The sequence below is a fragment of the Cydia strobilella genome, chromosome 19 (genome assembly GCF_947568885.1).
Source record: "Cydia strobilella chromosome 19, ilCydStro3.1, whole genome shotgun sequence".
Classification (NCBI taxonomy): Eukaryota; Metazoa; Arthropoda; class Insecta; order Lepidoptera; family Tortricidae; genus Cydia; species Cydia strobilella.
Window position 1 is genome coordinate 10,527,280 of NC_086059.1, and position 24,945 is coordinate 10,552,224.

General features: G+C 39.1%; 2 protein-coding genes across 3 annotated transcripts; both read right to left on the bottom strand.

The window, feature by feature from the left end:
• Positions 1 to 721: 721 nt before the first annotated feature.
• Positions 722 to 12,672, bottom strand: LOC134750018 (luciferin 4-monooxygenase-like). Of its 2 annotated transcripts, none has more exons than XM_063685084.1 (11): positions 12,574 to 12,672; positions 11,719 to 11,875; positions 11,112 to 11,319; positions 10,511 to 10,709; positions 9,673 to 9,795; positions 8,795 to 8,969; positions 8,158 to 8,298; positions 6,299 to 6,430; positions 2,914 to 3,144; positions 2,302 to 2,467; positions 722 to 1,253 (listed from the first exon to the last, which is right to left on the bottom strand). In XM_063685084.1, the coding sequence occupies exons 2-11, from the start codon at positions 11,872 to 11,874 to the stop codon at positions 1,120 to 1,122; spliced, it is 1,665 nt and encodes a 554-aa protein (XP_063541154.1). In that variant the 5' UTR covers position 11,875; positions 12,574 to 12,672; the 3' UTR covers positions 722 to 1,119. The 2 variants fall into 2 exon arrangements, with proteins under 2 accessions (XP_063541154.1, XP_063541153.1); XM_063685083.1 differs by lacking the exon at positions 12,574 to 12,672 and adding an exon at positions 12,431 to 12,568.
• Positions 12,673 to 17,370: 4,698 nt separating this feature from the next.
• LOC134749994 (luciferin 4-monooxygenase-like) lies at positions 17,371 to 24,945 on the bottom strand. Its single transcript, XM_063685046.1, has 10 exons — positions 24,790 to 24,945; positions 24,345 to 24,552; positions 23,841 to 24,039; positions 23,068 to 23,190; positions 21,825 to 21,999; positions 20,917 to 21,057; positions 20,013 to 20,144; positions 19,431 to 19,661; positions 18,637 to 18,802; positions 17,371 to 18,271 (listed from the first exon to the last, which is right to left on the bottom strand). Exons 1-10 carry the CDS (start codon positions 24,943 to 24,945, stop codon positions 18,153 to 18,155), a joined length of 1,650 nt encoding a protein of 549 aa, XP_063541116.1. The 3' UTR covers positions 17,371 to 18,152.

The following is a 24,945-nucleotide window of genomic DNA, read 5'->3' on the forward strand; positions in this document are numbered from 1 at the left end:
GTTCGCTAATCAGCGAAATCGACTCCACACTCGCGTTCGCGGCTTCGCGCCGCGTAGTCTGGAGCAGCCCGAGCGGGCGCCCGTGAGGGACAGAATATACGCAATGCGACAATATGATTGGTCGTGTGGGGATAAATTTATATTGACATTTGCGCCCGCCGCCCGCAGGCGCAGTGAGCCCTTGGAGACGCATGTGTTATTCTTGTTGTCACGTAAAATTGCATTTCAAATAATTGTTTTGCATGCGCTTTCGCTCCTTCTCGTTCTATTTTATATAGATGTGTACGGTGCCTAAACTGTTACCTACTTTAATAAATCGGTGTGTACAAAGTTTGGTGTCTAATTATTTCCACATCTACAGTCGATTAGATTTGTAGCCCACCATAAACCATACAAATTTAAGGTGGGGAATTAAAAAAAAGGTGAGACTGTGACAAGGACAAACAATAACAGCGCTTTCTCTGCTACTCCTACTGAAAGATACATAAGACTATCCCGTTCGTTCATTTCCCCCCAGCCCTCATGACCGATCCAGTTATACTAGATTCATGGTTTGGCTGCGATACAGTGGCTTTTATTTGAATTAATTATGAATACCTATTAGGTTATTGTATACCTACCTAATTGACATTAATTGTGCCGGTCTAATGCAGGGATTCTGGGTTTCAAGGGTTCATTCAATTAAAACGGTTACTCGTAAGTGAAAGTACTTTATTTCCGAAAGAAGAATGAAGTTGGTTGAGACAAGATTGCTTTGCCACTGTTTGCCAGATTATAAAAGTAGTTAAGAGTCCGTCTAAGCCAACTCTGCACCGACTTTGATGGCACGAAGTAGCACGAAGTTTGGAAGTGATATTATATACGTCATATTTTCATAGAAATTTGATTATATATGGACTATATATATATGGTATATAATTTGATGTCTAATTATGACATTTTCTCACTACTTATAGCAAATGCCAGATTTAGCTTGGTTCGATTTTAGTTTGTTCCGCGACTTCCGTTCGCAGAGGAAACTCGGCGGCTCGTCAGCTTCTACTCGGCAAACTCCATATTCGGCCCATCTCTATATTGAATTACTTATATTGAATGATAAACGATATACTTTTAGGTTAGTTAGCTGCCATTGGCATAACATTGCATTGCTATTACTTTGAGCTTTTTCTGATGGACCTTCGCTGTTGGTGTTTGTGGGATTGTGTCCAAAAATATTACGCCTCCTCTTAACTGTTTTGTGTCTGCTAGATTTTCTGTAAAATTACCAAAAAAAGTTGTGTTAATAAGGTACCTACGTAGTACTATAAGACGAGAAAAACGGGAGGTGACGTTGTGACGGTATTTAAATCTAACCTACGGTTTAGGTACTCAGCTTGAGGAATGTAAGTGTAAGGCCTGAGTGGACGCTCTTAGCGAAGCGTTCGACGGGGCGTGCAGCGTGACGTCGGGCTCACAAGTGATTTGAGCAGCGTGCACTAAAGCCGCTCCTATACGTTTGCATTTATTTAACATGTACGCCGCACGCCCCGCCCCGCTGCACGCCCAACCCGAGCGTCCACTCAGGCCTTACACTAACGAGTGCAATGATTTGCAATCAGTCTTGTCCAATAAAGACTGTGAGATATATATAGTGCCGTATTACCTATTTCATTGAATGCCCTGATTAACGATTGAAGAGTCTGTGTTCTCTCTAACATGATATACGCACGATTCCCGTTAGGAATTATGACATGATTACAATGCTTTTATACAAGCTACGGCCACCAGCCAACCAAGTAAACAACTGACTCATATTTTTTTTATTTTTTTTGATATTATTTTAGCTGTAATTTGACAAATCTGGCCACCGTTCCTCAATCCATAAACGGAGCGGCAGCTGACACTCACAAGGCTGTATGATGAATCTCCCTTAACCTATAGTCATCGCCTTTCTACTGAGACGGAAATGAGTGGAGATGCGAGGAGACGTGCGTTAATCAACCGATAGCATTGGTTGATTCGCGCGTCTCCTCTCATCTCCGCTCATCTACGCCTCAGTGAAAAATTTCCGACACGTCCGTCACAGAACAAAACTATCTCATATTTTAAAAGCGAGCAATTCTTGTACCATATATTTATTTATTTTGGGGATCTCGGAAACGGCTCTAACGATCTCGATGAAATTTGCTATATGGGGGTTTTCGGGGGCGACAATCTATTTAGCTAGGTCTTATCTCTGGGAAAACGCGCATTTTTGAGTTTTTATATGTTTTCCGAGCATAGCTCGGTCTCCCAGATAATTAATAATGCCACAAATTTCACCTTTGACCAGTTGTTTGATCTCGTCAGCAGTAACGCGTCCATCAGGCCGCCGCACCACACAAGCGACCGGTAACTCTCCACACTTCGGGTCCGGTATACCAGTCACAGCCACTTCTTGCACTCCAGGATGTTGGCGGATTAACGCCTCTAGCTCCATTGGGGAAATCTGTAGAAGCCGTGTGTAGGTAAGTCAATGCCATTTAAATTTTTTTTTACTGAGCCTTGGAAGGATTGCTTCGCCCGCGATAGTGCCGTGACTTTGTTTATAGCGTTAAAGTTACTTTGTTAATTTTTATCAACATAAAACAAATATTTCGTACCAATTAAAGAATGTATAAAAGTGTTCTAAGTAGTAGGCGAGAACTTATGAATCGGGTATCGTACGTCGGTATAGGGGGCCTAGTCAAGATGACGATCGTACACCCACAAATGCCAAACGAATAGAAGAAAATATCGAAATTACAGATGCTACGAAAAGTCGCGTGATTATTTCCATATATTATTTTGTGTTTCGATTGGCGTTCCTAACAATAAAGACCTAAATAAAATCGTGGGTGGTGGCTATCACAAACATACTATAAATTTACATGTACACTTATGTGTTATCCTTACCTGATGATTCATATACTTAAGCAGCAGTTTAATACGTTCCACGAAGAAAAAGTTATAGTTTTCATCCCTGTAGTACATGTCACCCGTCTTGAACCAACGGTCTTCGGTGAACGCCTCTGCTGTCGCCTCAGGGTTTCTGTAGTAGCCCTTTACAACACCAGGACCTTTGACCCATAACTCCCCGTTTTTATTTGGTTCGTAAATGTCCTGTTGGGTCTCAGTGTCTATCAACTGTAATGGGAAGGACTAATGAGCATGCGCGAACTGTGAGCACAGAACTTTTTTATTTATTTCTTTAGAACACAGTCACATAATATATACAAATGGATTTGTAGTACCTACAATGGGTACTTAACACACACACACACACACACGCACACGCACACACACACGCACACGCACACGCACACGCACACGCACACGCACACACGCTCACGCACACAAAAGACTGTTTTCGGACAGGCATGAAAGCTTTTAAGTTTCCTCTGCAAAGCGCAAAGCGTGTTTGAACTGTAGAGTTGTGTCAATAGAATCGGACCACGCTAAGTTTTCATACCAAGTGCTACGTCAAGTATGGAGCTTATAGGCAGGGGCGGATCCAGGGGGGGGGGGGGGGTTTAGGGGGTTCAAACCCCCCCCGAAACTTTTTAACAGAAAAAAGTTGATTCCAATCGTGAAGAGCATTCTACTGTGCGGCAGACAGGGAATTGCGTTAAGGGGCAGTCGGGATGATGGTCCACTATCTCTCAAAATGCCAGAAGAAAACGACGGAAATTTTAGAGCACTTCTCCGATTCGCGCTGGAAAATGGGAATCAGGTTTTGGAGCAACATCTGAAATCCGCTAGTGCAAACGCCACGTATCTGAGCCATGGCATTCAAAATGAAATCATTGAAGCGGCAGGGCAGATAATCACTACGAAAATTGTGCAACGTATCAAAAAATCACAGTGTTTTGCAGCGATTGCTGATGAAACCACGGACGTGAGTGGCATCGAACAGTTTTCAGTTTGCGCTCGATACGTGGATGAAATTGACGGAGAATCGAAAATTCGAGAAGACTTTTTGCGCTTTGTTCCTGTGTATGACATTACCGGAAAAGGACTTGCAAACACGTTGCTGACCACTTATACGAAAATCGGGGTCGAATTGAGTTTTTTAAAGTCTCAAGGTACACTTCAAATTTACATACATTATTTATTGAATGAAATTTTTTTGCGCACCTTGGAGGAATCAACAGGTTTTGATCGCCCAGCACGCGTCAAAAACCCCGTTTCTGCATTTCACGATCTCTGCGCATAATATACTACTCTTGTTGTTAATAAAATTTTCATAATTTCACAGGCTACGATGGGGCGTGTTCAATGAGCGGGCAATATAATGGTTGCGCAGCTAAGGTTCGCGAAATCTGCCCTGAAGCAGTTTATCTTCATTGCGCCAATCATAACCTTAATTTGGCTATCACGCATGCATGTGACATCCCACATATAAGGAATTGCTTAGCCGCTGTCAAACAATGTGTGAACTTTTTTCGTCATTCTACTAAGGCTGGCATGGTTTTGAAAGATAACATCATTGCATCGTGTCCAAATGCGATGCAAACTCGTCTTCTGAAGTTCTGCGAAACTCGTTGGGTGGAGCATTTAGAGTCGCTCATGCTGTTTCTGCGTGTATTTCCATATGCTTGCTCAGCGTTAGAAGAACTTGACACCAAAAATACGAAATCTGAAGGAATACAACCCGATGCACTCCTCGCGTCAATTCGCACACCTCAATTTATAATTTCATTGACAGTGATGACACCAATTTTCAATTTGACAAAAAACCTCAGCACGTTGTTGCAGAAAAAAGATTGTGATTTGAGCTCCTGTGTTGAATACTCAGACGATTTGTATGCAGAAATTAATGAGATGCGTCAAAACTCGGAAGAAAAATTCCACGAAATCTTTGTCACAGCCACAAAAATGGCTGAAAGCGTCGAGGTGAAACTGGCGGTCCCTAGGCGTGTTGGACGGCAGCAGAATCGCGACAATTACGAAGGCGACACAGAGTCATATTTTCGTCGATCGACTTTCATCCCGTTCGTGGACCATTTCCTGAGTCAGCTGCGATCGAGATTTCTCGATCATCGTGAATTACTGTCGAATGTTCAGAATATTCTGCCAACGAAGTGCACGGAACTTGATGCAGAAGGAACACGGATGACTGTGGAAACTTTTGAAAAACAATGGCCGAATGACATTGTGGGTGAATTCGCAGCTGACTTTGCGATGTGGAAGAGGTAAAAATATAACAAGAAAATTTTCAATACTTTAATGTGTCTGTCGTTAATATTGATAACTCAACTATATACGCCCTGTTGTTTCAGACATTCTTCGAAGATGTCGAAAGAAGAACGGCCGAAAACATTCATTGATGCTCTTAACAACTGCGACAAGGAGTTTTACCCTTCAATACATCGGTATCTGAAAATTTGTGCTACGCTTCCCGTTTCAGTAGCTTCTAGCGAACGCTCTTTTTCATCTTTGCGCAGATTAAAAACGTATCTGCGAAATAAAACCGGTGAAGAGAGATTGAACGGGTTGGCGTTGTTGAACGTGCATCGAGATATAGAAGTAACATGCGAAGAAGTGATCGACATTATGTCAAAGAGGCCTAGGAGAATGGATATATTGTTATAAGTCTTAACACTGTTGATGTGATTGAAAGATGACATAATATTAGGCTGAGAGATGCTAATAACTCAGCATAATGAACATACAAAAAGTCGATATAATATTGTCCGTAATTTTTTTGAAAACCCCCCCCGAAATATTTTTCTGGATCCGCCCCTGCTTATAGGGATATGTATGCATTCTTACTGCCAAGTTTGTGCAAAGTTAGCGTGGTCAGTGCCAGTTTATCAAGTTTTTGATTAAGGCCACATGATGGCAGGGGTTACCCTCATCTGGTAGAATATTATTTCTCATAATATATATGTCAAATACACTTCGCATAACACGTACTTATCGCAGAAATCTTTTAGTCGAATGATACTTTCGCATAAATATATGCTTGTATTTGGCAGAATTTTCTAAGTGGGTTAGGTTACGGTTTTCTGCCAAATAATATTATGTAAAAACAAATTCCGCAAAGTAATATTATATTATGCGAAAAGCAGTATTGCGAAAGGAAATTTTGCCAAACGACATTTCTGCCAAGTAACATGTGTAATACAAAAATGTGTCAAAAAACTTTCTGCAACACAATAGGGGAACCTGATGGCAGACTCTCCAACGCGCTATACTATATGTCCCTTCATCAATTGAGTTTTAGGGAGTTGCGTAGTAAACAAAGAAATCTAAAAATATATATAAGACAAGTGCGTCTGTCAAAGTATACACTTACCCTGTACTGCAAACACCCTATGGGCTTCCCAACGGTGGCAGAGCCGGGGTTTAGACCCTCACTTATGAACACTATTGTTGTCGTCTCGCTCATCCCAAGTCCGTTCAGTACCTCTGTGTTGGGTGTTATTTTCTAAAAAAGGTTGGTGAGAGTTAATTATACATGGCGTACTACTCCTCTCGCATATGGCTGGAGAGCGGACCGCAAAATTTCGTACCGACTTGATACCGCGATGAAATGCACAATGTTTTCCCATAAAAGTGATGCTAAGTCCGAATTTGATAGTCTGCCAAGGCGGAACTTGCCGAAACTGGCCGAAAAGAAAGCCACTTTTGGTGCGAAAAAGGGGGGGAAGATAATTATATATACATAATAATGGCATTAATTACCTGCTTAATGAGATAATTAAATGAGACTTCATTGAAAACATTCTAGAACCTCTTTTACCTAGCACTTAAGAGGCCGTAGTCGATTTTGGAGCAAAAATGTAAAATTGATAGATTTAGTCGTTGAAATTATACACGTTTTGTTGCGTAATATCTTAATAACAAGTATTGATTTCTATTAGCACGTCTTCTCATTTTGCCTTTTAATAATGAGGTCGCGAGCGTGCGTCACCGGTAATGCATGAAGAGAACGGCAGTTTTTAAAAATTCATCAAAAAATCATGGTGGTAAATTATACAAATTAATGTATAAGAATAGTTTCAGCAAATGTTGTAGATTGTTTAAGTATCAAAATCAAGTTGAAGTTAAGTCGATTTTCAGAGAAATTGTCACTTGTTTTGAAGTAATTTCTGGAGAAAATTGATTTCGTCTAACTTTCATTTACACTACTTCAAAGTCATAATAATTAAAATGTAGTCTGATAAACGTCAAGTACAGGATATGTGTAATACAAAATTACCATGTTTAGCAGTCCAAACTTTACTAAATTTACAAATAAGAGCGACAAAATCAGTGCTTTACGCGCGTTTACCTAAACGTCCATCAGAAAAGCAAACATTACTAATTTAGTGAGTCTGTTTTCAAAAAACTGATCTGATAAAAGGTAAGATAAGAAGACGTGCTAATAGAAACCAGTACTTGTTATTTCAATTAGGTAACAAAAGGTGTAAAATTTCACGGACTAAATCTATCAATTTTACATTTTTGCGACTAAAATCGACACCGGCCTCTTAAAAGTTACAGGCCACTTTACGTTGATAAATCAAATGACACGTTGACAATGACAAAAAAATTGTTGACATTACAGAAAGTGTTAAACATCTTGTCAGTTAAATACACATGATGATTATTCAATCAATCAATCGTTTATTGATAACAAGCGTTGCACGTCATTTAACATTTTCTGTTTACCACACTTTACATACAATTATAAATATGTCGTTATTCATCTAGAAATAGGGGTACATTAGACTATCCAATTAAATTATTAGGCATCATTAAATTATAAAATATAACAATATGTCACATGCATTTAGAATATTATGTTAATCTATTCGATTTATAAATTCATCTACCGAGTAAAAAGCTTTCTCTATTAAGTACTCCTTGAGCTTGGATAGAATTATAATTTTAGTTTTTTTTGATAGAATTATAATTTATTTATTTTGTTCGGTAAATGAAACCAAAAAAATGATATGAGAAGTTTTCTTAATTTCTATTTAAACTTAATTATTTTAGTGCAAAGTACCATCTCGTAAAATATCGTTAACTAATTTGTTAGCACCTTATACATATAATATAAGTATTAAAATAATTTCATATTACAATATCCTTTATTTACCAAAATGAACGAAACTATACTGTAAACGGGCAGCAAACTTTCATTGAAACGTGGAACTCTGTGGCTTTTACCTTAATCTTTTGTATGAAATCGGCTGTGACAGCGCTTCCTCCTACAATGATCGTCTCGAAACAGCTAATGTCGCAATGTAGGCCTCCCTCCGATCTTAGGAGGCTGTTCATAAACAGTGGGTTTACTATTTTATAGGTTGGCTGAAACAAAATATGGAAAAAATTCTCTGGTATGTATATAATACATGTTTATATGAGAGACGATATGAAAATAAAGCAGGTGAATCATGTGAGGACGAATGACAGAGGGTATGCAAGAAAAAACATGCTTCGCCGACCTCAGGTAAAAGGGCAAGCGAATGATGATTGATATACCATTATATGGAAACTTCCAAGGTCTTTATATTTAAGCTACATATCTAAAATACAGTCTGCAGCAAATACTGCTACAGTATTGCGGTGCAGCATTGCTAGCGGCTGTATTACTTACGGCTGCGGCTGCAGGAAACGTCAAAATCCATGCTGATGCCTGGATGTTTGACATTTGCTGCAGAAATGCAATCGGCAGCAATGCTGTGTTGTAATTTGCTATACTGCAACAGTAACTGCACTCCAGTAGTCTGAATCCTTAAGTGGTGTATGCTGGGCACTCAAGCTATTTAGAATTTAGAATCATTAGAAATCTATTTGAGTTTACTTTATAAGTATTGATGAGGTGACACGCGTGCTGCGGCGTTACAGCCTGCGACGTCTGCAGCCTCGTGAACCGCACTATCGGAGACATTAGAAACATCAATATCGCCGTCACCCACTGCAGTGGCGATACGATGAACGCCATCTTCGTGGGGTGTGGGAATTGGGTGTGTCGAGTCCTATAAAAAATTTAAAAACTAAACCAAAATAGGCATGTACTGTACAAAGAGCAACACTTGTAACGAACTCATATAGGTACTCGTAATGTAGAAATACCATACCTATCATACCTATTAGGCTCACTGCAAACATTAAGGAAATAATCGAATTTAAACTGTTGTGAGACATACTAACATTAAACAATTTTACGGTTTAGACTCACTTGTTTTCAGTCACTCGCGCGACATGTTTCGGAGAGCCCGGTCTCCTACTGCGTGTATCGCGTACGAAACAAGTGAGTCTAAACCGTAAAATTATTTAATTAAGGAAATATTTATTTATAATAATATTGCACGTCAGTTCATTTGTAAAATTGAGATATTTTGTAGAGCTGACAGAAACAGTACTGTCCGCAAACAGAACCCAGAAATTTCGCTTTGAATGAGGATAAACACGCAAAACTTAGCGCAGATGGCGCTGCAATCATTTAAAAACAATACTACTTATTAGATAATCCAAAGGAACATAAACCATACATTTCTGTCACTTTTGGTCCCAGTTGGAAACAGTATAAGTATATACTTAATCTGTAAGTTTTTACCTAATCTCATTCTGTCGCGAAATTAAGCCGTGAGATAGTGTAGTGTCTGTAATAAAATTATATATACAACTGACGATTTTATCTTCAGTTGTCAATAGAAAGGTCTGACTTTCTCAGCTAACCATATGTATGGGCTGGAGATAACTAAATTCTTTTGAGTTGCAGCAGCGCTTTTGGGTAGTCCAGTGGTCCCGCTGGTGGAGATTAGTAGAGCTATGGTGTCCTCAGGGTCGAAGTCTGTTGGCCTGCGAAGTGCGAATATATATGAATTAACTAACACGAAATGTATTTTACAAGCTTTTATTTAACTTGCCCTGTTAGGATGTAAGTTAGTTGGTTTGTTAGTTAGTGTGGGTCAAATTTTGGAAGCTAAATTTGACCCGATTTCCGATTGAGCTGAAAATTTACATACATATGTAAGTCGGGTGACAATGCAAGCTGATCTGATGATGGTTACAGGAGGTGGCCATGGGAACTATATAATGAAACAACGCAACCTAATTGTGCATATACATACATATACGCCTATTTCCCAGAGGGGTAGGCAGAGATCACGGATTTCCACTTGCTACGATCCTGACATACCTCTTTCGCTTTTTTGACTTTCATAACATTCCGCACCTAACCTAATTGTGTTTTGGGTTTTTAGAATTGTCTCGATGAGTATTGATAAAAAAGTACAGTCAGCGATGAAAGCTTGTACTAAAAGTGATATTTTTGGCAAAAACTTATTCAATATCCATTCCACATAGAGCAAATGTGTTGTCTCTAAAGTTGTTTGATTTCGACACACTTCTGCACTCCCGCTTCCTTTTTACGGGGCGGATATTATTCTTCGGGTCTTCGAGGCTCGCGATTGTTTTTCCTTGGGTTAAAATAAAGGGCTCACGGGCCGGGTCCGTACTTTGGAGACACCAGGGATAGGGGATGTAAGGTAATACTGACTTATATATAGCTTACTTGAACTCATCGACAGAACTTTTATCCCCGTAAGTCTCTAAAAATTGTTTGAAGCTACACAGAGAACTGCCAGTGTCAAAGGTGACTATGAAGGCTTGCTCGTCCATTTCTTTGAGGGCCAGTTCCACGTCTAGGGCTCGGTTGCTCTGACAAAAGATCGTCTTCGGTCTGATTGCTTCAAAGGTGCCGTGGAGTTCATCTATAAAATTACATTATCAATTTATTTCAATAAATCAACTTCGAATTTAAACTGTTGTGAGACTCATTAATGTCGCGCGAGTGACTACACAAATGAGTCTAAACCGTGAAATTATTTAACATTTAATAAATCAACTTGTTACGTAAGATCCTAAAAATTATTTATATATGTATCGCACATTTATTCCCTATCTCCTTGTCGTTTAAAGGAGTAGTGTGGATTTCATTATCAGCTAAGCAGCATGAGATCACGCGGATAATCTAACAGACCATGGCATCCAAGCATTTACTAAATAGACTATGGTTCAGTTTATGCCATCAGACATTAAGTCCTCCAACTGTACATTTCTGTATTTTGTGGAATAAAGTTTAAACAAATAAAATATTCAATCTGGATACTCACTAACACCCAATGTCCTGTCAATAGGAGCCACAATGACCCCTAGATAAAGGGCCGCATAGAACGGTATGGCCAGGTCGAGGTGGTTTGGAGCCATGAGAATAATGGCGTCACCACGCTGAAGGCCCAGCTTCTTGAGAGCGATGGCGCAGCGCACCGACCTTTCTAAGACTGAACCAGTGGTCTCCTGTTCACCCGTCGCACCATCAATCTATTGGGTTGTAGGAAAGTTAGAGTAGGTACGTCAAATTTCCCACCTAAAGCCAGCGAAGCGGCCAACGTCAGTTTTTAGCAGGTATTACGTGCAACATACACCCATCGAGTCCTGCATAACCCGGGCTCCCTCTACAAGCCCGGGTATGCGTAAAAGCATTTTCTGACGAAAAAAAAAAGGTACGTCAAATTTCTATGAAGATATGCCGTAATATTGGCGCCTCCACACTTTGTTGTTGGTAATTCGCTGCAGAGACCGCAAGGTTTTTAGTTAGACGGCTCCATATTTGCTATGGGCAATGGAAAATTACATCACTTCTATTTAAATTATTTCAGTATGCATGATAAGTATATATTAATAAGTATGTAGACGAATAAATTGAATAGAAAACTTTACTTGCAACACAAAATCCGGATCATCCTTGAGACTCCGCAGCAGGATTTTCCCAAGATGGTAGATGTCGGTGGGGATCCCTGACTCCGCGACTACCCTGGATGTCAGCTCATTCATGAACCAGAGCACCGAGTCGTTCACTCTCCGCATCGGATACATTCTGAGGACATTAAAAGAAAACCTTAACAAAACTTTCTATAAAACCGCATCGTATGCGAGTGGAATAAATTACCAGAAGCGGTGATATGTGCTCCTTCAGTAAACAGTTTTAAAAACAGGCTTGACAAACACTTAAAACTAACATATTAATTGTTAAAAAAAACAACTGCAGTGATATACACGCATCAGCTTTCAGCTGCTAGTGTATTGTATTAAACAATATGATATACCTAATAATAATAAATATGTAACACCCCTGTGCCGCTCACAACGGTGTTGTCTTCACGACGGCAGTTTCAAGGGCCTATCTAGTGGGCGGCAAGTCACCGCCTGCTTCGATAACTAGTGAAAACATTGTTATGGCAGGTGCCCGGACGTTTTTGCGCAATAACCCAGTGTCATTATCCACCCCACCCATTATCTGTGAACAGGTTCCAGGCGTTCTACATGACATCAAAGCTCTCCAAGCCAAGGGGCCTTTACGTGTAGGTCCCCTCGCAAGCCTATCAAAAGACCGGGATTCATCGGCCCGTAAAATCCAAGGAGATAATAATACCTAATAGGTGTACTTCCGTTTGGCCAAAATACCTTTCGCCAAATTTCACTTCCCAACAAACTTATCGCAATAGTTTCATTTTCCAAATTATCATATGGCATGATTTTACGATTTTATTTTGAAAACGTTTTATATTGGCTTACTTATATTATATTCCAAAAAGATGTTTGATCAAATTGTCACTTCGCAAATTTGGTAAATAGGCATCTCTATTTAATGGGATTGGCCGGTCGAAATAAATAGCAGATGGCGCCAGCATAGCTTGCCCTGTCAAACCCTAGAATTGTGTCAATTTTTTGTTTTTTTAATGCCCTGGATGCCAGCCCTTTAATCCAAATCTCATAGAAAACGGGGCAAGCTATGATGGCGCCATCTCTGCAAACCTTTGACAGTTGCCAACCCCATTTTGTACCTAAAGGCCGTGCCAGGATAAGCCAAAGATAGATATAACTCCGTAATAGATGGATACAGTCTAAGGAAAAAACGTGCCTCGAAAATCACGAAAATTTGATTCTCGATCAGATGGCACCACTAGTTTTGGCCTACTCTCGTATAGAGGGCGTTGACTGTTTCGTTTGTTATTTATAATTTTAACGCATACCAGTGAAAGAACATGGGTCAAAATCATATAAAAATAATTAATGCAAATAAAAAAATCATTTATCCATATTTAAATACATTTTAACGTATTTTTATAAATCTTCATTTTTAGTTTTAAAGTGTGTCGATAGATGGCAGTGAATTTACAGTGGTTACAAAATTTACTATGACAGTACCGCTCTATCTTATTATATCCTCTTTGGATAAGCTAAGTGAGTCTGCCCCCAGCGGGTTTTGGCTTGTAATTTATTTTGATGATGTGACTTTCTAATGCAAATTTTCAGACCCCTTTTACTTTATGGTTTTTTTATAAAAAAAAGAAATATGATCTTTCTTCGTTTTTTTTTTTAGTCAGCCGATTTTGACGTGCGTCACGTATGTTAAGCGTATAGTAATGACAATTATACGACATCAATTATTGGATATATTGCCATACAAAAAAATTCAAAACAAAAAAAAAACAAAAACATTTTTTTTAGTACTTTCAGGTCAGACTGCTCCATTTTTTCACCAGTAATACACCCACCAACGACCTATAATATATATTTTTTTCAAATTTTTTGCTGAGGAAGAACAGGTACTAGAAAAAAGTCACGAAGTGGATTGATTAATTTAAATATTTGCTAGAAACTTTTAACTAATATAATTAGTCTTAAAATAAAGTTAAACCGACTTCAAACGGGAAAAAATAAAATATTCTCGTTTTATATGCGCTAGCAAACTGATACGTTTTAAGTCGGTGCCAAGCCAAATCTTAAAAGCGTCAAGTTGCCGTCAAACCGAATGCCAACCCTGGTATAGTTTGATAAGAACAAAAGAACCAGTATTGTAACTATTTAGCTTGGCACCGACTTCAAACGTACCAGTTTGCTAGCGCATATAAAACGAGTAGTAGGAGATACGTTATATATGGTCGACCTTCACCGATACGTCTGACGGATGAAACTTATATTTTATGAAAGAAAATATGTTCCTGAATATAAATAAACTAGAGACCTGTTGCGGCGTCAAAACACCGCTAGAGTATGGTTCTAAAAGTTAGGTTGCCTGTCCACTGAAGCGGAGCGGTAAGCGGGGAAAAAATCCAGCAATAGAATTTCATTAAAATTTCAGAGCGGAGATTTTATGCCATTCAGTCGGTGGATTTTTTCCTCGCTCATCGCTCCGCCACCTCGCTCCGCTCCTGTGGACAGGCAGCCTAAGACTGAACGCGTAATGAAATCAGGAAATGTGACGTCTTCAGATGAATCACTGGCTGTCACTATCTATTTGATGCTGACTATACCCACAGAATATGAAATCTTACACATAATTATTTCTTATAAAATGGCGACACGTTTGTATAATTTTAGCGTATTATATTTCGGTCGCGTAGCACCTACCAGCATGTTTTGTGATCGTTAGTTTTGATGCAAAAAAGACATAATTATTGTCTATCTTTTCGCATCTTTCTAAACTAAAAATCATGATACGCGACCGCGATATGATACGGTAAATCAAGATTTCGTGGATAGGATGCCTTCTTGTCATTTGGCTCTCATGCTTAAAATTTCATAGGGCTAGAGTATAATTTATATTTAATTCTCTTTTTCCTATTATTCATGAGACTGAAGTTTACAAACATTTTACAAACATTCCGTGACATTCCGTGTCTGGGCTATACCGCGAAAATCGAAGTTCAAATTGCGGGCATCTTTCTCTGTCACTCTAATTACGCCTTCATTGGAGTAAAAGAGAAAGATCCCCGCAATTTGCGAATTTTGGTTTTCGCGGTAGACCCTCTGACCTAATAATAGACATAGTATATACACGTAGTTATAGACATGAAACCGAGCGACCAGGGTATGGATGGTATAGAAAGGAGAAGCAGAATTGTTGCAAAAGTGACCGCTTTCAGCTTTAAATAATAGTTCCTAATCTCTCCGGTGGCGCTAGTTAGGCTCTGGAACATGTGTATAACATGAACCATATAAGGCAACAAATAACCCGACCAAATTACGTAGGTTGTTTTTAGTAGTATTTCGGTGTATGGTGGCGCCGCCTAATTACTGTTTTTTGATGGACACTTTTCATACATAGAGATTTGGCTCCTTTATACAGTCTCCATGAGTTTAAAGCTATCTGTAGTAACTATGTGTGTGTACAGTTGTTCTTTGTCATCCAGTTCCGTGTGCTAAAGACAGCCCAAAAAATTTGGGGCGATAAAATAAAAGTTTCACTTTAAAAATTAAATTACCTACCTAAGTACTAGGTACGGTATAATTTTATACATGGGTATTTTTTTAATTTTGAACTGACCTGTCTCAGGAAGTAGCGAACTCACTCACGGACATTTAGAAACGCGACCTTCTGTAGCTGAGCTAGCCTATACTCTGACGTATAAAGAATGATTTAGTAGGCTCAAATAATAATTGCGTTTCATCTTATCTCTACACATACCTATGTGGACGAAGAATACAAGGTCACCACGTTGCTAATATGGAGATGTGAATTAACGACTAGCTGATTTCTCATACGCACTTTATTTACATTTTAACACACATGATCGTTTTAAATATACACAAAAAATAATTAGGTATTCATGATCCAAGATATACCTATCCTATTTAGTAGGATATAGAGTAGATTTTGCTTTGTTTGAAAATTTTACCAAACTAAACAAATGCAACTCTATTCCGATTGAACACGATTTAAATTTCATCGAGCTTAAATAAGTACAACTAGAGACCCGTTGCGGCGTCAAAACGCCGCTAGAGTATGGTTCTAAAAGTTAGGTTGCCTGGTCACTGGAGCGGAGCGGTAAGCGGGGAAAAAATCCAGCAATAGAATTTCATTAAAATTACAGAGCGGAGATTTTATGCCATTCAATTGGTGGATTTTTTCTATTAGGTAATAGGACCGTGAGCCCCACGAAGCTATTATACATATAGTTACCTATACCAAGTCTATAATAATCTCACTGTTGCAGAATGGAGTTTGTAAAGCAACATTTACTGGTTTACATAGCAATACGGCAACTTGCTTCTTAGAAAATAGAATATTCGTTTCATACGTACTTATTAATAATTACTATTAATATAGCTATTAATAATAACTATTACTATAACTATTAATAATATCAAAAATTTATATTAATAATTACTTGCTCAGACCCTACAGCCATAGTTCAGCCTCTAACACTCACTAATGGTTCAAGAATGTTAAATTCTCAAAATTCAAGATTGAAGGTCTTGTGACTATTGAACTGTTATTACTAATGTATAAATAGAACCGGCACAGATAAGGGATGCCCGGCAACGTAATCGAAAAAAAAAACAATGATTATAAATACCAAGGTTATTGCGTACTTAACTGACATTAATTGTGCCGGTCTAAAGCAGGGATTCGGGGTTTCAAGTGTTCATTCAATTAAAACGGTTACTCGTAAGTGAAAGTACTTTATTTCCGAAAAACTATGAAGTTGGTTGAGACAGATGGGCTAACCGTAAAGGGAACTATTACAAGCGTGTATCAACGTTCAAGTATCTCGGTTGCACAATAACAGACACCAACCAGAGAAAGGACGAAATCGACATCCGTATCCAAAATGCCCTAAGATGTTCAGCAGCCCTTCACAAAATATTAACGTCCAAGCTCATCAGCAGGAGAACCAAGATTAGAGTTTACAAGACCGTGATAAGACCGATCTTGGTATATGGATGCGAAGCGTGAACGTTGACCTTGAAGGAGGAAAACAAGCTCTTGGTGGCAGAGAGGAAGATCTTTAGAAGGATCTTAGGCCCTACAAGACGGGAGGATGGCTCTTGGACAGTGAGGAAGAACTTGGAGGTGGAAGAACTGGTGGGCGAGCCCAACATCATCGGCGAGAGCAAGGCTGCTCGGCTTCGCTGGCTCGGCCACGTGGAGAGGATGGGAGAGGATCGTGCGGCCAAGAGAGCTTATCTGGGGCGACTAACTGGGAGACGTCCGGTCGGAAGGCCTAGGTACCGGTGGATCGATGAGGTCCAGAAGGACCTATGTGACATCCAGGCGGCTGAATGGCGTCGGATCGCACAGGATAGGAACGAATGGCGAAACCTAGTATCGGAGGCCAAGATCCACTTCGGGTCGCTGAGTCAGCGAAGTAAGTAAGTGGTTGAGACAAGATTGCTTTGCCACTGTTTGCCAGACTATAAAAGTAGTTAAGAGTCCGTCTAAGCTAACTGTGCACCGACTTTGACAGCATGTAGTGTGGAAGCGTCCGAGTGACAGCTTTTGTGTTTGACACGGCGTCGAAAAGGTTAAACATCAAATCTTTTGAATTCTATGAAAATATACGTCATATTTTCATAGAAATTTGATGTTTAACCTTTTCGACGCCGTGTCAAACACAAAAGCTGTCACTCGGACGCCTCATCACCGAAGTGTCAAAACTGAAATTGAATTTTATGCATATGCACGTAGGTCTATGTTTCTCTGTGGTCTGTGACGGATTAATCCGTCATTGGCGTCGGACCTACGGTGCGGATATATCCGTCATTGGCGTCGAAATTATCGGTACCTAACGTTTGTAGTAGCCATTAGCATTATACTGAATTAGAGATCGGCCGAATATTCGGTAATTATTCGGCATTCGACATATTCGGCAAGTCATCCAATGTTCGTTTTCGGCCGAATTATTCGGTTAAAAGTGCCGAATATTTTTTCTGTTTATCTTGTCTTGTTGCAACACTGTAACATGTTAGCTCCTCCACAAAACTTTAAAGTACTTCCATCGGGTTACGGACTTACGGTTTATCCATTAAAACGCATGATTAGATATGTTGAATTCATAGGATGTTTTGACCATATGGAGAGTTGGAAATTTGTTTAAGTGTCCCTTGTCTTGTTTGACCCGTTCGTTTCTTGGGAATGCCAAGGAAGCGGTTTTTATCTTCGGAATGTTATTGAAGCGTTTTCAAAAGGTTTATTAGAATTATATTTATATACAGATGTACCGAATAATTTGGCCGAATATTCGGTTCGGTAAGGTCTGAACTGAACATTCGGCCTAATATTCGTTTTCGGCAAACTCCATATTCGGCCCTTCTCAATATTGAATGATAAACGATGTAGTTTTAGGTTCGTTAGCTGCATTCGTTACCTAACATTGCATTGCTATTTCTTTGAGCTTTTTCTGATGGACCTTCGCTGTTGGTGTTTGTGGGATTGTGTCCAAAAATATTACACCTCCTCTTAACTGTTTTGTGTCTGCTAGATTTTCTGTAAAATTAAAAAAAAAAATGTGTTAATAAGGTTGTACTAAGACGAGACAAACGGGAGAAGGTGACGTTGTGACGGTATTTGAATCTAACCTTTACTTAGCTTTAGGAATGTAAGTGTAACTACGACTCAGTGGAAAATGTCCGACAATTCTGTCACAGAACAGAACTACCTTATACCTTTAAACGAGCTATTCTCGTACCATATATTTATTTATTTCGGGGATCTCAGAAACTTTGTTATGTGGGTGTTTTCGGGGGCGACAAATCCGATCTAGCTAATGGGTCTCATCTCTGGGTAAACGCGCATTTTTGAGTTTTTATATGTCTCCCTGATATTGTAATTAATAGTGCCACAAATTTCACCTTTGACCAGTTGTTTGATCTCGTCAGCAGTAACGCGTCCATCAGGCCGCCGCACCACGCAAGCGACCGGTAACTCTCCACACTTCGGGTCCGGTATACCGATCACAGCCACTTCTTGCACTCCAGGATGTTGGCGGATTAAGGCCTCTAACTCCATCGGAGAAATCTGTAGAAGCCGTGTGTAAGTCAGTGCCATATATCTTTTTTACTAAGCCTTGGAAGGATTGCTTCGCCCGCGATAGTGCCGTGACTTTATTTATAGCTGTAGACACATATACGAGTCCCGTTGGGCAAAAATTATCTATTTACGAATAACCGGGAAGATAACTAAATCATCTTTTATTTGAAATAAGTAAATAATCCGTCGTTTGATATTTTGAATTTATCTAGATCAGTTTCATTTTTATCTAGATAATTAGTTGGGATTTTAAATAAAAGATGAATGTCAGTAGTACAGTGTTAGTGTGACGGTTTGACCCGACGTGACATTCTATAAATTTATTATTATAAGCTTACTTCAATAACAGACGAGGTCAGTTATCTTCATCTAGATAATTTATCTAAATAAAAAGTTATCAACGCACTATTTGTGATTGATTTTATCTTCGAATAATATTATTTGAAATGATTTTATTTGAAATAATTATCTAGATAAAAAAAATATCTATTTAACGCCCAACTCTGTATAATAAATATAAATACCACGAATTAATAAACTAGATAAATACCTAAATAAAATCGTGGGTGGTGGCTATCACAAACATACTACTTACATGTATATGTGTTATCCTTACCTGATGATTCATATACTTAAGCAGCAGTTTAGTACGTTCCACGAAGAAAAAGTTATAGTTTTCATCCCTGTAGTACATGTCACCCGTCTTGAACCAACGGTCTTCGGTGAACGCCTCTGCTGTCGCCTCAGGGTTTCTGTAGTAGCCCTTTACAACACCAGGACCTTTGACCCATAACTCCCCGTTTTTATTTGGTTCGTAAATGTCCTGTTGGGTCTCAGTGTCTATCAACTGTAATCGGAAGGACTAATGAGCATGCGCTAACTGTGAGCACAGAACTTTTTTTTTAATTCGAACACAAACAAACATAATATATACAAATCAATTTGTAGTACCTACAATGTAGAGTACTTAACATACACACACGCGCGCGCGCGCACACGCACACGCACACGCGAGCCTATTTTCGGGCATGTATGCGTTCTTATTGCCAAGTTTGTGCAAAGTTAGCGTGGTCAGAGCTAGTCTATCACAACACGCTATAATATATGTCCTTTCATCAATTGAGTTTTAGGGAGTTGCGTAGTCAACAAGGAAACAAAAATATTAAGACTGTGTGTCTGTTAAAGTACACAAACTCACCCTATACTGCAAACACCCCGATGGCTTCCCAACGGTGGCAGAGCCGGGGTTAAGACCCTCACTTATGAACACCATTGATGTCGTCTCGCTCATCCCAAGTCCGTTCAGTACCTCTGTGTTGGGTACTATTTTCTAAAAAAGGTCGGTAAGAGTTAATTATACATGACGTACTACTCGTCTCTCGCATATGGCTGGAGAGCGGACCGCAAAATTTTGTACCGACTTGATACCGCGATGAAATGCACAATATTCTCTCATAAACCATAGGAAACTATAGGTCTATAAAAAATCAATTTGAAGCTATTAGCTAAGTTGCTCATGTTTATTTTAAGACTGTTTGTTTCTCAATAAATAAAAAAATAAAAAATAAAAGTGATGCTACTCGTAAGCCCGAGTTGATAGTCTGCCACGGCGGAACTTGCCGAAAATACAAAAAATAAAGCCACTTTTGGTGCGAAAAAGGGGGGGACGATCCCTAAATACCCATCTAATACCAGCATGAAACCAATTCCAGTATGAATCTTCATCTCAGGAATATATCATTCATCATAATATATCTTCATTTCTGCCGAAACACCTTGACAGACTAGATTATGTAAGCAACATACGTGGAACCCGTATTTTGGAATTGTACACATTACAGACATTTTAATTTACTGCAGGCTTATTTATTACTTTATGCTATGCATCTATGGATTATGTTGGTCCAACATAAACAATTTTTATTTTTATTTGTTTGTCCTTTCCACATCTCGGGACCATGGGACCCTATGGTTTGGGGTTTAAATGTTTAAATAAGGAATTAAGGATCCCCTTTTATACGAGCTTTCTGGCCAGAAATATTGAGTAATTTAAGGAAGACTTCACTAACTTTCATTGAAACGCGGAACTCTATGGCTTTTACCTTAATATCTTGTATGAAATCGGCTGTGACAGCGCTTCCTCCTACAATGATCGTCTCGAAACAGCTAATGTCGCAATGTAGGCCTCCTTCAGATCTTAAGAGGTTGTTCAAAAACGGTGGGTTTACTATTTTATAGGTTGGCTGAAACAAAAGACGATATGAAAAGAAAGCAGGTGAATCATCAGATGACGAATGAATGAGGGTATGGAGGAAAAAAACATGCTACGCCGAACTCAGGTGATGGGAAAAGGGCAAGCGAATGATGATTGATATTGATATACCATTATATGGAAACTTCCAACGACTTTATTTTATTTATTTATTTTAAACTTTGCACAAGAATGAGTAAAAAAGTACAAAAAGCGGACTTAAGCCATGAGTAATTCTTTTATCTACCAGTCAACCACTGGGCTAAACAGAAATTAGTTAAGGTGGGTGCAGTGTGAAAAAAAAATAGTTTCGCATGTGTGCGGGTAGGGGGGGGGGGGGTTCCACTTGACAGTATCTAGAAGGTGCTTGTAGAGCATTCGTTTGAAAGTTAGCTTGTTTGGGCTTTAGGGCGTGTCTAATCGTTAAAGGGACCGAATTTCAAAGACGGATTGCTTGAACAGCGAGTGAACAGTATGGCGAGGACTTTATATTTAAACTACATGTCTATCATACAGTCTACAGCAAATACTGCTACAGTATTGCGGTGCAGCATTGCTAGCGGCTGCAGGAAACGTCAAAATCCGTGCTGATGCCTGGATTTTTGACATTTTGCGGCAGAAATACAATCGGCAGCAATGCTGTGTTGCAATACTGCAACAGAAACGCTGGAGTGCAGTCTGAATCCTTAACTGGTGTATGCTGGGCACTCATGCTATTTAGAAATTTAGAACCATTAGAAACGAATTTCAGTTATTTACTTTATAAGTATTGATGAGGTGACACGCGTGCTGCGGCGTTACAGCCTGCGACGTCTGCAGCCTCGTGAACCGCACTATCGGAGACATCAGAAACATCACTATCGCCGTCACCCACTGCAGTGGCGATACGACGAGCACCATCTTCGTGGGCTTTGGGAATTGGGTGTGTCGATTCCTATAAAATATATAAAAAGTAAACCAAACTAGGCATGTACAAAGAGGAACACTTGTAACTAACATATATGTAGAAATACCTACCTATTAGGCTCACTACAAACATCAAGGAAATAATCGAATTTAAACTGCTGTGAGACATACTAATATTATTTTAGTTATTTACGATAAAAGTGCGGAAAAGAGGAAGTTCGAAACGAGTGGCGATTAAATCGACACGAGTTGCGAATTACCTATTCGCACGTGTATCGTACAACGTTTACCAGTACATATGGCCCTTTAAACTTTCGACATATGCACGAAAAGTGCTCTTTTACGCACTAGTGCGAGAAAGTAGCACCATATGTACTGTTAAATAATTTTACGGTTTAGACTCACTTGTTTTTATTCACTCACGCGACGTATGTTTCGGAGAGCCTCGGTCAGGTACGCGAGTACACGATACATGGCCGTCGTGAACGCTGCTTGCACTGTTAGTGCTTGAGAAAGGAGACCTAGGCTCTCCGAAACATGTCGCGTGAGTGACTAAAAACAAGTGAGTCTAAACCGTAAAATTATTTAATCAAGGAAATATTTATTTAGAATAATATTTCACGTCAATTCATTTGTAAACTTCAATTAAAATCAATTAATTAAGTCATATTTACTAGTAAAACATAGTTAAATTGAGATATTTTGTAGAGCTGACAGAAACAATACTCCGCAAACAGAACCCAGAATTTTCGATTTGAATAAGGATAAACTTGGCGCAGATGGCGCTGCAATCATTTTAAAACAGTAGTACACTCATTAGAATTATTTAATGAGTATATACTACTGAATATAATATTGATTGGATTACCAAAGGAACATGAACCATACATTTCTGTCACTTTTGGTTCCATTTGGAAACAGTATAAGTATATACTTAATCTGTAAGTTTTTACCTAATCTCATTCTGTCGCGAAATTAAGCCCTGAGATAGTGTCTGCAATAAGATTATATATACAACTGACGATAACGATAACATTTTATCTTTAGTTGTAAAACTTAATATAACCAATAGAAAGGTACGACTTTCCCAGCTAACCATTGGTATGGGCCGGAGACGGCTAAATTCTTTTGAGTTGCAGCAGCGCTTTTGGGTAGTCCAGTGGTCCCGCTGGTGGAGATTAGTAGAGCTATGGTGTCCTCAGGGTCGAAGTCTGTTGGCCTGTGAAGTGCGAATATATATGAATTAACTAGACCGAAATTTGTAATTGACAAAAAATGCATCAGAGATTTCGTGAGGATAGCATATTTTACAAGCTTTTATTTAACTTTCCCTGTTAGTATGTAAGTTAGTTGGTTTGTTAGTTTGGTATTTAGTGTGGGTCAAATTTTGGAAGCTAAATTTGAACCACTTTCCGACATCCGATTGAGCTGAAAATTTGCATGCATATGTAAGTCGGGTGACAATGCAATATTATGGTAACATCGAGCTGAACTGATGATGGATACAAGAGGTGGCCATAGGATCTATCTGATGAAACAACGCAACCTAATTTTGTTTTGGGTTTTTAGAATTGTCTCGATGATTAAGTATTAAGTATTGTGATAACAAAGTACAGTCAGCGATAAAAGCTTGTATCAAAAGTGATATTTTTGGCAAGAACTCATTTAACTTCAATTCCACATAGAGCAAATGTGTTGTCTCTAAAGTTGTTGGATTTCGGCACACTTCGACTTTCCCGCTTCCTTTTTACGGGCCGGATTGGTCTTCGAGGCTCGCGATTGTTTTTCCTTGGGTTATGGGATCCGTACTTTGGAGACATCTGGGATGGGGGATGTAAGTTAGTACCAATTTATATATGTATAGCTTACTTGAACTCATCGACAGAACTTTTATCCCCATAAGTCTCTAAAAACTGTTTGAAGCTACACAGAGAACTGCCAGTGTCAAAGGTGACTATGAAGGCTTGCTCGTCCATTTCTTTGAGGGCCAGTTCCACGTCTAGGGCTCGATTGCTCTGACAAAAGATCGCCTTCGGTCTGATTGCTTCAAAGGTGCCTTGGAGTTCATCTATAAAATTACATTATCTATTTATTTCAATAAAACAACTTATTACGTAAGATTTAAAAAAAATATTTATATAGGTGTCGCACATTTATTCCTTAACTTCTTGTCATTAAGGAGTAATGTGGCTTTTATTATCAGCTAAGCAGCATAATATCACACGGATAATCTAACAGACCATGGCAACCAAGCATTTACTAAATAGACTATGGTTCAGTTTATGCCATCAGGCATCAAGTCCTCCAATTGTACATTTCTGTATTTTGTGCAATAGAGTTTAGACAAATAAAATATTCAATCTGGATACTCACTAACACCCAATGTCCTGTCAATAGGAGCCACCATGACCCCTAGATAAAGGGCCGCATAGAACGGTATGGCCAAGTCGAGGTGGTTTGGAGCCATGAGAATAATGGCGTCACCACGCTGAAGGCCCAGCTTCTTGAGAGCGATGGCGCAGCGCACCGACCTTTCTAGCACTGATCCAGTGGTCTCCTGTTCGCCCGTCGCACCATCAATCTAATGGGTTGTAGGAAAGTTAGAGTATTAGGTACGTCACATTTCTATAAAATAAATAATAAAATAAAAATAAATCTATAATTGCTAGGAAAATTTACATCACTTCCATTTAAATGATTTCAGTAGCCACATACCTATTGCATGATTTATTAAGTATGTGGACGAATAAATTGAATACACAGAAAAAATTTAAACAAGAACCAGATATAGGTATTGAAACTTAATAGAAAACTTTACTTGCAACACGAAATCCGGATCATCCTTGAGACTCCGCAGCAGGATTTTCCCAAGATGGTGGATGTCGGTGGGAATCCCTGACTCCGCGACTACCCTGGATGTCAGCTCATTCATGAACCAGAGCACTGAGTCGTTCACTCTCCTCATCGGATACAT